Source organism: Glycine max, chromosome 11 (genome assembly GCF_000004515.6).
Source record: "Glycine max cultivar Williams 82 chromosome 11, Glycine_max_v4.0, whole genome shotgun sequence".
Taxonomy (NCBI): domain Eukaryota; kingdom Viridiplantae; phylum Streptophyta; class Magnoliopsida; order Fabales; family Fabaceae; genus Glycine; species Glycine max.
In genome coordinates this window covers 32,004,766-32,018,535 of record NC_038247.2, presented here as the reverse complement: position 1 = coordinate 32,018,535, position 13,770 = coordinate 32,004,766, and the positions used below count along the sequence as shown (strand labels likewise).

General features: G+C 34.1%; 2 protein-coding genes across 2 annotated transcripts; one reads left to right on the top strand and one right to left on the bottom strand.

Moving 5' to 3' along the window:
* Positions 1-722: 722 nt before the first annotated feature.
* Positions 723-1,634, top strand: LOC100814653 (agamous-like MADS-box protein AGL80). The gene has a single exon (XM_003537296.1). It carries the CDS (start codon positions 723-725, stop codon positions 1,632-1,634), a length of 912 nt encoding a protein of 303 aa, XP_003537344.1.
* A 3,058-nt stretch (positions 1,635-4,692) lies between these two features.
* On the bottom strand, positions 4,693-7,586 carry LOC121173069 (uncharacterized). Its single transcript, XM_041006846.1, has 7 exons — positions 7,279-7,586; positions 6,869-7,178; positions 6,563-6,781; positions 6,206-6,469; positions 5,492-6,127; positions 5,175-5,404; positions 4,693-4,696 (listed from the first exon to the last, which is right to left on the bottom strand). The coding sequence occupies exons 2-7, from the start codon at positions 7,172-7,174 to the stop codon at positions 4,693-4,695; spliced, it is 1,659 nt and encodes a 552-aa protein (XP_040862780.1). The 5' UTR covers positions 7,175-7,178; positions 7,279-7,586.
* Between the last annotated feature and the right edge of the window lie 6,184 nt (positions 7,587-13,770).

Here is a 13,770-nt window from a genome sequence, read left to right as displayed (position 1 = left end):
AAACCAAACACTTTTTTTTATATGGGCTGTGATAAATTCTCACATTTATGCATTCATATAAATTCCCACACACACATACATACACACATATATATGTTTGTGAAATGGTCACACAAATTATTTATTATTTAATAATAAATCATAAATGTTTAATATGAAGAATCTTACACTAATGACAACGGTCAAAATGTGATTAAAAGTTAGAATTTATCTATTTCTGCATGAGAGTCAACGATGAAAATTCATAATAAAATTTTAAAACTTAAATATCATTATAGTGTTGGATTCTCTATACTATGACATTCAAGTGGCATTTCAACGTTCAAAACCAGTTGTGAATTTAAAATGGCAACTGTTAAAATGCAAAAATAAAAAATTACTATATATCCATGTATGCATGGAATTCAAAGATGAAAATATGATTTTATTTTATATACTACTATTCTCGTACCAACTCAATCAAGTAATTTACCCACTCATACCTAATGTAAATTTTACAAACTTGGATGTCATTAAAGTGCCAAATTGTCTATATCCCTTACATATGGAATGCCATTTGATGTGACATTTGAATGTGCAAAACCAGTTGGAACGTTGAGGCAAAAAATCAAACCATGTAAGCACCAAATTAGTCTATATAAAGAGATTCTTGGTGGCCGTAGAAACCACAAGCAACTCTTTTTACTTCTCATTTTGTTTCTCCCTTCATTCTGGTCATCATCATGGCCCCGGGAAAGCTGAAACTCACATTCATAGGCAACGATTTTAAAAGAAAAAACGTATGCAAGAAACGGAAGCAGTCACTGCTGAAGAAGACAGAGGAACTCAGCATGCTTTGTGGCGTTGAAGCATGTGCTATAGTGTATGGCCCCAATGATCCTCGGCCAGTGATTTGGCCATCCGAATTGGGTGTCGAAAATGTGCTGCGAAAGTTCATGAGCATGCCACAATTGGAGCAAAGCAAAAAGATGGTGAACCAAGAGAGTTTCATTGCACAAAGAATCATGAAGAGTAAAGAAAAGTTGCAGAAAATTGTGAAGGAAAACAAGGAGATTGAAATGTCCTTGTTCATGGCTCATTGCTTTAAGACAGGAATGTTTCAGCCTGATATCAATATGACCACAGCTGATATGAATGTTCTTTCATCGATAATTGAACAGAACCTGAAAGACATTGATAAAAGGATGGAAATGCTGAAAGCCAACCAGGTGATACCAAACCAGCCCGATGTTGAAACATCAACATTGCAACCCCAGATAATGCATACACTGACATACCAACCTCCTATGCAAACATTTGCATTCCAACCGCAGATTCAAATATCAGAATTCCAAACCCAGATCCAAACACCAGAATTCCCAACACAAACATACCAATCCAAGATGCAAACACAAACATTTCAACCCCAGATGCAGTCACCAGCATTATTCCAACCCCGGATGCAATCACCTGCATTTTTCCAACCCCAGATAATGCAAACACCATCATACCAACCCCACACACAAACACCAGCACTTGAAGATATGACACTGCTTAATTATGGCAATGGGTTGGGTATGCAAATGCAGCAGTTCAATGGTAATGGGTATGAGACAACAATGCCTGCATTTGGTGGTGCTAACTTCCCTCTCTAAGCTTGCTTTTGGCCTAACCAGTTACCTTGAAAATAGCATGTTTGAGTATGGGATGATATGTTTCGGTAGCAGTCCTTTGGATTTGGGATGATATGTTTGAGTTTAATTGTATTTTTCTTTTGCTTGGTTTGGATTTTTACGGTCCTTGTGTGTCAATGTGAAGTCATTCTTGTCTAGTGATGTTCGCATGTTTATTTCCTACTGCCAGAAGTTGATTGATGAATATGGTTTATGAGTCTTAATTTCACTTTTCAAAATGTATTGCTTAGTTGCATCAGTAAATTAAGTCTTTTGGTGTGTGGTTACCTCATGATGTGGTACTGGGCATATCAAAAGTTCCAATTTGTTTCATTGGGCATTATACAATGAATACTATATTTTATTTTAAATCAAAGTCGTAGTTCTGATAGCAGTTATCTAAACTAAATTACAAAAAAATTACATGAAATGCAGCTAATGCAGTTATAATATATGTGAGGTGCGACATTTATGTAACCAGTGAGGTAACATGGCTTTGACAAATTATGTAAGCTAACATGGCTTTGACAAATTATAATCACACTCCAAGAGGTGCAACATCATTGCCCAAAGGACTGATTTTCGCCCCTCATCTTAGGATAAATTGTTATTTTCGTCTTTGAAATTGTAAAACGATGACAAATTTATCCTTTAAAGATAAAAAATGAAAATTTAGTCATAAAAAATGTAAAAAGTACTATAAATTTGCCCCTCCTTTAACATTAATGGATTCACTTACGTGACACTTAGGGACGAAAATGTCACAAAATATTTGCTCACATGGCCTTCATTGGTTCTGGTGACACCTTAATTCTTGAACATATATCTTAGTGCTCCGGATCTTCATCCACCACCTTTCGGATCCTCTCTTTCATGTTCATAGAGAAGGTTGAGGACATGGTCCTTGCTCAACGATTCCAGAAGCTTTGAGATTTAGTCTTTGCTTGTTGTTGTTGTTGGTCTTTACCGTCACCATCTTCTTCCTCCTCCTCCTCTTCGACTTCTTCTTCAACTTCCTCTTCATGTTTGTTAGGGGAATTTTTGGATGTTTGTTGGTGTTGCTTGAGTGGAGGCTCGGTGGACAGAGAAGATTTGGGTGCTGCCTTTCACTTCCTCCCCATTGGCATTACTCGAGTGGATTGGAGTGTAGGGCTTAGTGGAGTGTGGTGCGTCACATTAGGGTTTTCTCTAATCAAGTTGAGTTGACCATTTGATCAAATTTGTGTGATGCGATGTGGACTATTGGATTAAGATGTGTTGATTGCTGAGGAAAGTGCCAACCAATGAAGGTCATTGAGCAAACATTTTTGTGACATTTTTGTCCCTAAGAGCATGTAGGCAAATTCATTAACATTAATGGAGAAAAGTTAACAGAGGAATGAATTTGTTGTACTTTTTACACTTTCGGAAACTAAATTTTATTTTTTCATCTTTTAGGGATAAATTTTTCATCATCCAACACTTTTAGGAAAGAATGAGTATTTACCCCTCATCTTATTACCATTATCTATCCAGAAAATTAAGATTTTATTTATTTGTCCACTACTAGAAAATAAGGTTTTAACATCAGTTATTTAAGACTTTCAACATCGGTTATTAATTGATGTTGAAAGTACCGATGTGGAAAGTAGTATCATTAACATCGGTTTTTCAAAACCGATGTTAACTAATAAATACAACATCGGTTATTTAAATAAGCGATGTTATATGATACGAATTATGAAAAAAAAAATTATAAATCTATAAATTAACATCGGTTTTTTAAAAAACTGATGTTGTAAGTAACATTTAACATCGGTTTTTTAAAAAACCGATGTTGTAAGTGACATTTAACATCGGTTTTTTAAAAAACTGATGTTGTAAGTGACATTTAACATCGGTTTTTTAAATAACCAATGTTAAATGTGACATGTGACATCGGTTTTTTAAAAACTGATGTTGTAAGTAACATTTCACATCAGTTTTTTAAAAATCTGATGTTGTAAGTGATATTTAACATCAGTTATTTAAATAAGCGATGTTATATGATATGAATTATGAAGAAAAAAAAGTTATAAATCTATAAATTAACATCGATTTTTAAAAAACTGATGTTGTTAGTGACATTTAACATCGGTTTTTAAAATAACCGATGTTAAATGTGATATTTGACATCGGTTTTTAAAAAACTGATGTTGTAGGTGACATTTCACATCGGTTTTTAAAAAAACTGATGTGAAATGTTACTTACAACATCAGTTTTTTTAAAAACCGATGTTAAAAAAACTGATGTTGTAAGTAACATTTCACATCAGTTTTTTTAAAGACCGATGTTGTTTTAGAAATTTATTTTTAACATGATGTCTGTTTTTTCAATAAATCCCAAAAATAACCTGCAAATTTTAAAATCAGACCACACAACATATAATTTTCATTCTGTTTTGAAACAGTTTTTACCAGAAAATTCAATAAGAAATTTACTAATTACTATGAATTTAAAACATATTTAATGTTGAGACATGAATTGTAAATTAAGTAAGTAAATATAAACTACAATTACAAGATTGTCTAAACATCCTAAGTTTCATTTTTCACTTTCAAATAGTACTTTGCCCACTGGTTGCGAAGTGCCTTCAATCTTTCTGGTTCCAATGGTCTAGGATCAGTGAAATACTGCATGATATAATAAAACATAAGTTAATAATATATTAGCAATCATAATAATATGAAATTTGGTGAATTAAAAATTACCATTTCCCAATTATTCTGGAAATTTCCTAAGATTATAGTTGACATCCAATGCATGACGTAATACCCACACTCAGTGCTTCCTTTTTGTCTATTACACTAAATATATTATGAAATTTAGATATGCAACGTTCAGTACAAATTAGTCTACACAATACTAAAATATAAGTGAAAACATATTGTTTAAATAACTTACTTTAACAACAATCCACCTAGCAGGAGTCTTGGATTTACTTTGTTGAGTATCGTCAAGTCCTTTCAAAGCACTATTGAATACAAACATAGATTCTTATTGTACATTTAAAATTTTGATTTACCTGACTAATGCTAATGCAAATATATTAAAAAACAACACTGACCTATTAATTATGCCTTTGAGGTAGTTGTCTGGCTTATTATGCAACGAACAAAACCAAATGACAACATTTTCCTTAGGCAAAATGACGACCATTTGCCAATGTGCACTGCAGTGGAGACCAATATATGTTATTATACTATTATACATTATTTAAATTCATTTGTTGAGTTTAAGTTACCCATTCAAGTAGGCTCCTAGGTACACATCTCGTTTTGAATTTTGCATCCAGTTCTTAATGTAATTTTCTGATTCAAATTGTGATTGGCCAGATCTCTGGATAGACTGTGGCTCGAGGAATCCATACACATCGATATTCCCAGCTCGCATACTTGTCTCAGTCATATGCCTATTATTGTTAACACAAAGTAAATTATGCATGAAGGTAAAACAATAAATTAGGTAACTAACAATAATCTAAATTGACTTACAGAATCCACAACTGTATAACAGATATGCTGAGACATTGACCACCATGTGCAATTTCAGACAGATCTTCATGCTTTATGTACAAGGGAAATTTTTCATTAAATAGGCCAAACAAGGTAGCATCCCACATAACCTGCAATGGCTTCAGAAAAAGCTGTGGAATGGTCAATGTCATTAGATATAGCGGATCATCGACCTCATCATCCGGCCTATCTGCAGGTTTCGCGGGTCTCACAGCTCCCTGTTTATCCAACATAATTAATTGACATAATTTAATCACAGTAAACATTTTAATTGGAAAAATAAGCATTTAATGACACTAAAATACCTGTTCTGATAAACGCTTGACTAGATGTGTCGGCCAAGCAAGGAATGTGTTAAGAGCCTGTCCCACGACCTTAACCTCTTTAGTGGGTACAGGAATGGGAGCATCTACATCTCTAATCTCCTCAACACCAACCTTAACTTGATCATGCAGCAAAGGAATGTTGTGAATTGTTGTAGATCCCTCATAAACTCTTCCCAGGGCAACCAGGCGAGAAGGATATTCTTCAATATACAACCCACATTTGTATGAGTCACCGGTGTCTAGATCGTTCCCTGAGGGATCAACACAACTCTCCTTTGTGCTGACACGAGCAGCTGAAGGACCAACATCAGGTTCAGGAGGCAGTGCGAGTCCCTGTGATTGCATTTGGCTGAGGGATAACATTAGCCGTCGAGTGACTTTTTCTGTGATTGAATCCTCTAGTTGGTCCTTGATTTGTTGCGTCAACTGTTGCAGGTATTCGGGAGCAATGGAGGAGGTCCTTGAAGCTGATCCAAAGTATTGTTTGATGGTTATACCGGCTCCTACAGCACGCACACGACCAGGGTGTTCTGGTCGCCCAATGGCAGCAGTCAGTATATCATGACGTCCATGGGTAACAAAGGAACCCTGTGAGGCCTGCTCCTCAAGCGCATCCTGTGAAGAACACATTTATTCTATACTTAATCACACAATAAAAAAAATAATTACAATTATGAATTGAAAGTGACTTACAATCTTGTCAGCAATTTCCTTTGCTGCTTCAGATGTCATGTCACCAGTTTTCTTGGTGCGGGCTAGCTTCCACTTCACGTGTCGTTTGATGGGAGATGGAGGATCAATGACGGTGTCAGTGCTTCCGGATTGAGTTGCTTCCTCTAGTTTTTTCTTTCTCTTCTCATCCATCAACTTTTTTTCTAAATATTCATAACCCCCACGAGACATCACGTGAGGGGCAGTGTTTTGTTTTTGGACAGCTTGTGCTTTTTTTCGAACATTCTGTAAAAATGAAACATTAATGAAACTCATGATTACAATGTATTATAATAAGTTCATTTAAAGTTAAAAAAATGAAAATCCCAAATTAGTTACCTCCCATGAAGGGTCTCTACGGCTCTGGCAAAATTGGGTCCATTTCTCCTTGCTAATGCCGTACATTTTGCATACAGTGTCATCAACACTATCCTTGTCAGCTGCAAGTGCCCATTTCGACGTCAAATCAGACTTAAACTGTCTCCACCGCTCCCCCACAGTCTGAAGTATTTTCTTTTTTGTCCTTAAATCAGATGCTTCAGGGATATCAAATTCAGCCTAACAAAGAGTAAATTAGGTTTTATTAATACTAAATTCAAATATTTGGCTAACAAACAATATGGAACATGAAATAATACATGATACCTGAATATCCTCCCATATCAAATCCTTCTGAGTAATAGGGACATGCTTCCAATTTTCGTATGTGACATCCACCTTATCACGAGCAACGATCCCTAAATATGTTCTAAATTTCTTGCTGTGGGGACCGTCTGCTTTGCCAGTAACAGGATCCACATGGACAAGGGGTCTCTCTGCCCCAACTGGTCTAGTCGCCAATAATCTTAGGCGTGAGGCCTTTCTATTCCGCTTCAATGGTGGTGACGACGAATGCGATGTTACACCAGTAGAAGGAGGAGGAGGCGGAGGAGAGTTTGACTGTGTAGCCATTTGGCTGTGAAAAAAAAAACATTAATTCAATATGTTATAAAAAATAAATGCGTATGAATGTAATTAAATGAATTGAAATTAAGTACAAAATAAAAAAAAATTACATTAGACGATGTTAATTAATTCTCCTTCATCGTGATCATTACGATTAGCATGAACATCGTCAGTTTCTTCTCCGATGACATTAGGTGACAATTGTGTGGACAAAGGACTAACATAAGTATCAATGTATGAATAATCATCTTCAACATTGACACCTATTGTTTTTCCATGTAAAACCACTGACCACCTTTGATCACAAGGGTCTTCGACATAAAATACTTGTTTCGCTTGTTCTGCCATAATGAAAGGATCATTCTGGTATGCGAGTTTGTTAAGATCCACCAACGTAAATCCCACATCATCGGTCCGCACACCGATATTACTGTCAACCCACTTACATTTGAAAACACAGACAGTGAATTTGACATAGTTAAGCTCCCAAATTTCTTCAATGAAACCAAAGTAAGGGATGAAAGCTACACAAGGATTGTCATCATGTACACTAGCGAAGTGTTGAGATTCAGCCCTTAGGGTAACCCCACTGTTTTGCATTGTACTTTTTTGGTCTTGTGCTTTTGTATAGAAGGAATACTTGTTTATATCATATCCTTGCCAAGTTATAACATTTCTTTTAGGTCCATCTGCTAGCTTTCTCAACATTTCAGAAGCATTATCATCAGCCAAGATTGTGTGTTTAAACCAATCTAGGAAAGTCTTGTTATGTTTTTTCAACACTGAGTTCTTCGACATTTTTGGATTACTTTGTTTGACTAAATTTTCATGACGAACTATGTATGGCAAAACTTCATTACTATTATTCAACACATACAAGTGAGCTTGTTGCAAATCTTCTACACTTGGAGTGATGACATGCAGTCCTCTTGAACCCTTACCTCTTACTCTTTCGTCATGCCGAGACTCGGGAAGCCCAACAGGTTTAGCTTTTTCAATGTACTCTGAACAAAATTCAATGGCTTCTTCTGCAATGTACCTTTCAACAATAGATGCTTCAGGACGGTGTAGATTTTTGGTATACCCTTTTAAGATCTTCATGTATCGCTCAACCGGATACATCCACCGCAAATAAACAGGACCACAACATTTGATTTCTCTGACTAGATGAATAATTAAGTGAACCATGATGTCAAAGAATGCAGGCGGAAAATACATCTCCAACTCACACAATATAATAGCAGCCTCATTTTCCAGTTCGTCTAACTTCACAGGATCAAGAACTTTGCTACATATAGAATTGAAGAAAAAGCACAGCCGAGTTATGGCAAGCCTGACTTTGTTAGGCAAAATGTATCGACCTTTTCTTCCATATGCAAGTCTTATTTTTGTCTTTCTTTTGGACCTTTCCAAATATTGTATTTAGGTGTTGAAAATGCACAAGGCTCTTAATATTTGAAGAGTATCCTTGTGGAACTTTGACCCGTCGTAGGCATTGACAAAAACTGAACTTTCGTCGGTAAGGATGATGAGGTTTAAGAAAACGTCGATGCCTAGTGTAAACTGTTTTTCTTCCATGTTTCAGTTGTATGTAGCTTGTGTCTTCTTCACAGATGGGGCATGCACGATGGCCTTTAACACTGTAACCGCTCAAATTCCCATATGCTGGAAAATCATTAATGGTACAAAAAAGCATTGCACGTAAATTAAATGTCTCATTTCGAAACCCATCAAACACTAAAACTCCTTCGTCCCACAACTTTGTAAGGTCTTCAATCAAGGGATTGAGATAAACATCGATGTCATTTCCTGGCTGTCTTGGGCCCGTTATCATCATAGACAACATCATGTATTTTCGTTTCATACACAACCAAGGAGGCAAATTGTAAATCACTAGCAAAACTGGCCACGAACTGTGTTGCGTGCTTAAACTGCCATATGGATTCATTCCATCAGTGGCTAGTCCAAGCCTAAGATTTCTTGCCTCTTTGCCAAAATCCGGATACAAACGGTCTATCTTCTTCCATTGCAAGGAATCAGCCGGATGACGAAGCATTCCATCACAGTTTCTCTCATTTGCATGCCATGTAAGGTCTTTTGCGTCGTCTCCATTAGCAAACATACGCTTAAACCTTGGAATGATCGGAAGATACCACAACACCTTCGCTGGGGGGCCCTTGTTTGAGTTTTCATCACTACTACACTCCTCATCATCCTTGAGTTTGTACCGTGATACCCCACACCTAGGGCATTTCGACATTTCTTGAAATTGATGTCTGTATAATATGCAATCATTCGGGCAAGCATGAATCTTCTGATACTCCATACCCATAGGACACAATATTTTCTTTGCTTGATAGTAACTTTTAGGCAATGTGTTTTCCTCTGGAAGCATGTCGTGCACTACTTGAAGCAGTGAACTAAAGCTTTTGTCACTCCACCCATATCTGGCTTTGATATTAACCAGACTTAAAACTGCCGACAACAGCGTCAACGAATTCTTGCACCCCGGATACAAAGGTTTCTTTGAATCAGTTTGTAATGTATCATACATAGGGGCATGTGCTTGCTGAAAAGACTCTTGTCCAAGGTCACGAATCATATCCTCCAAGCGATCTCCCATTTCTACATCAAACGGTTCGGATTGTTGCCCACTCTGCATGTCTGTCATTTCACCATGCCATATCCACGTCGTATAATTCCTCTTAATTCCATCACACAACAGATGCTCTCGTATGTCATCCAGTATTTGTCGTCTTCCATTCAAACAATTGATGCAAGGACAATAATATTTTCCATCTTCATCCGGTTGACCTCTTTCTGAAGCAAATTGTAAGAATTGCTCGACGCCTTCCTCATATTCTGGGCTGATGCGACTTTCATTCATCCAACTTCGATCCATCTAAGTAATAACTCGGTCATACTCTCAAAGTTATTCGATGCATGAAAATCTCACTTTTTTATTAAAGGTGTGGCCCTATCCCATTCGGCAAGACCGTCTTTTATGGTAGCTTCATACATCAGGGTTAATTCTATTTTGTTAAATTTGACAAAATTTTGGCAGCATTTCGCATTGGTCTCTAAGTACACGACATGAAATCGGTGAAATTAATTTCCCGATAATCAAGTATGCACTCAGAGAACAACTAGAAATGCATTACCAAAATTTCATCAAATTAAACAAAATAATTTTAACCTTAACACATGAATCTACCATAAAAATATCAGTCTCCCCAAACTGTCCAAACGGACAATTCATATAAACTGCTCTGCTCTGTCTCCGTGTGACACAATTTTCATTATTCATATAACCAAACTCATCCAATAATAGTAGTACACTCGATCGGAACATAAATAACAAAAGGGTAATAGTAGGAATTCAGAATACTGTTAAATTATAAGATGAATCTCACAAAATTAATAAAATAATAAGATATGAATCTCACTAAATAATTAATAAATATAATTTTTTTTAATGGGTAGTAACAAGTAATTTTATTGTCAGCTTGTGAGAACAGAATAATAAAAACAAAAAAAGTACCGTCAACTTTAGTTGAGTTGTTAGTCTTCAATCTTAATTACCCACGACTCTTCTCATCTTCCAAGTTCCAACTACCTGTGCAATGCATGCCGTCAATGCTCAGAATAAATCATAATCTGCTATTTTTGTATTACCCTCTCTCCTTAGTATTTTTGAAAAAGTAAAGTGTATTATAAGTCCCCTTAGTAGCATATTGATTCAATCTTGTCCAACATTATCAAGATACGCTAAATCAATCCCAGTGATATATTGATTAAATTTGAGCTATATTTTGTCAGATTTTATTTTAGCGATTCCATTTTAAAAGGCAAAAGAGAACAAATACACAAACAAATATCTTCTTGGTGGTGGGGCCAGTCTGCAAATTTATTAATAGCCTAATGAACTCTACGAAGTACACTAAAGATCATGAACTAAAAAACATAAACAAGTTTATAGATTTTGTCACTAGTATGGCAATCATACAAGTTTACTGATTAAGGTAGAAGTAACTTGTGATATCAGGGATTTAAATCCTGAAGTGTCTACTCTGGAGATAATACTGTGTAGATTCCTAATAAAAAAATAAAACAAAAAAGATGTGTTATACTAAAGTAAAAAAGCTTTTCAGTCATAATAGCCTAAACATTGATTATATAGATTTTTTAAAATTTTACTTCGGAAACCAGTGCCATCTTAGTGCCAGTTGTGTATTTTTTTTTTTGTTAACCAAACTCTATTGTACATTATTAAGATAAAATTTTGACAGAAGAATAACACTAAAAAAATAAATAACTATATCTAGTTTTATCTTCAAATAAATCCTTTTGGCATTTAAGCTAATAGGAGGGAGTGGTTAATGTGTCCTGACCAAGTGAAAAAGGAAAGCCAGGCCAAGCTATACTCTTGGACAATGGTATGGCTGTGCAATAGTGCATGTTTGATTTTCAAGCTTCTCATAACAAATGTCTTCCAAACTTCAAATATCAATCAGTATTCAGCAAGTTCAAACATCAAAACCACAACTATTAAATCCCACAGTTAAAATTACAATCAACAATACACAAAAAAAAAAGTCCTTAAGAACTGACACGCAATCGATTTGGTAACACTAAAAGGAAAACAAGGCACATTCACTTCAATCACAACGTAACATAGGTTTTCTATCCAATTAGATTAATACAGTTCAAACCAACCAAACCTAAAATATTACATCCCCTTTTCTAATTTCTCGTTTCAAAACAAAAAATATATATATAATCCTATACAAACAACGACTCCGTAGTATGATGAATAGAGAATGCGTAATGTAATAAGGAAAAGGAAAAGTGAGAAGGGAAGAGAAGAAGCGTACCGAAGAAGAAGAAGAAGAAGAGAGGGTTTGAGAGAGTGAGAGTAAAAAGGGTAGAAGCGAGAGAGGCGCGATTCTGTGTAGTGACTGATGGGTTTTGTCTACAATTGTTCTTTTTTGACCGTGTCTAGCACTCTTTTAGTTTAGAACGAACGAAATGTTACACTTTCAATTTCATGATGGATCCTACATCATCAGCACCCCCAAATACTTAATGATTACACGTGAATTAACATATTTTGGCTTTAATTAATTCGATGATGAATGTCATCAGACTTTTTTTATTCATAAGCAGTCATTTCTTAAATATGTGTCATGAAACACGTTTTCTTATTGTATTTATTTATGAGTTTATTTTAATACATTATTATTATTATTATAAAATATATTTTAATTAATTAAAATTATTTTAAATATAATATTATAATTATTACAAAATTCAATAAATTTTAATTATAAAAAAACATGCTTAGCTAATAATATAAAAATCATAATTAAATTATTTATTTATTCATTCATTCTTTTACACCTGGCCATTAGAATTAAATTTAAACCTTAAGTAAATTGTTTAAGTTCATATTTATAAAAACAATTCAAGCATGCTCTTTGAGAATCAATTAATTGGTATTGTCAGAATCTATGTGCAATTAAATTTACGTAGGTGTGCATAAAATTCATGTAAATATACGAGAAATTTATTATGGAATAAGCAAGTAAACAATTTATCTTCACATTTAATAATTTCAGTGGTTTATTTCATAATAAAGTTGTGTTTATTATTTAAGTTAAATTTTCATACACTATTAATGCAAATATATTTTAAACTATTAAATAATTATAAATTATGTTAAATATGATAATTAATGTAATTATTATAAAAACTACCAATTAAATTATACACGACAATCTATGTAATTAAATAGAAGTATTTTTTTTAACTGCCAGAAATTTTAAATAAATTATTTTTGTTAATGAGTGTTTTAAAATATTAGTTAAAAATTATTTCATGTTTTTTTTTCAATTTTTTTTAATTTAGGTCTTAAAATAATATTATTGAAAAAGTTCTGATAATTAATCATTTTAAAGAGAATATTTTTTTTTTCATTTACTCAAAATCTGTGGACCGTTTACACCAGATTTTAATGGAAGTAATATTTAAATCTCTCACGCGCGAGTGGCTGCTTTCTCTCCCCTTTCTTCAAGAATTTGGATTACATTGGTAGTTAATTAATTACTAGTACAATGTATGCCCAATAAAGTAGTCGAATTTAGTTAACCCATGTGAATTTTCATAATTATTACGACATGACCCAAACAATCAATGTGGCTGCTCCTAGAAGGAATTGTTAGAATAAAAAATGAACCCAATTAGACGTTTAATAGACTTAATCATGATCAACATCATTAACGTTTAGTTTTCATTAAAACCAAATTAATAGTTAAATTGTTTTGATCCAATTAAACTTTGTCGTCTAAAATACGGAAAGAAAAGTTTGTTGAATAATTAGTATTACCAGTAATTACTCTAAATTTGTTATTTCCTATATTAAATACATGCCGACTAAGTTAAATCAGTTTGCTGTTTTATTAGTAAAATAGAAAAAACTAGAAAATAAATCCTTTTGTTATTTCCTATATTAAATACAACTTTTGTCTACTCTAAATTTTATCCACTTATCTTCAAATAAATCCTTTTGTTATTTTTCTTACCTTTTATTAGTAAATAAATAT

Coding starts and splice junctions, on each gene's coding strand:
- LOC100814653 (XM_003537296.1), top strand. CDS start 723: ATGGCCCCGGGAAAGCTGAAACTCACATTCATAGGCAACGATTTTAAA.
- LOC121173069 (XM_041006846.1), bottom strand. CDS start 7,174: ATGGCTACACAGTCAAACTCTCCTCCGCCTCCTCCTCCTTCTACTGGT. Junction 6,128..6,205: donor AGGAAATTGCTGACAAGATT/GTAAGTCACTTT, acceptor TGTTCTTCACAG/GATGCGCTTGAGGAGCAGGC. Junction 5,405..5,491: donor TCAAGCGTTTATCAGAACAG/GTATTTTAGTGT, acceptor TTGGATAAACAG/GGAGCTGTGAGACCCGCGAA.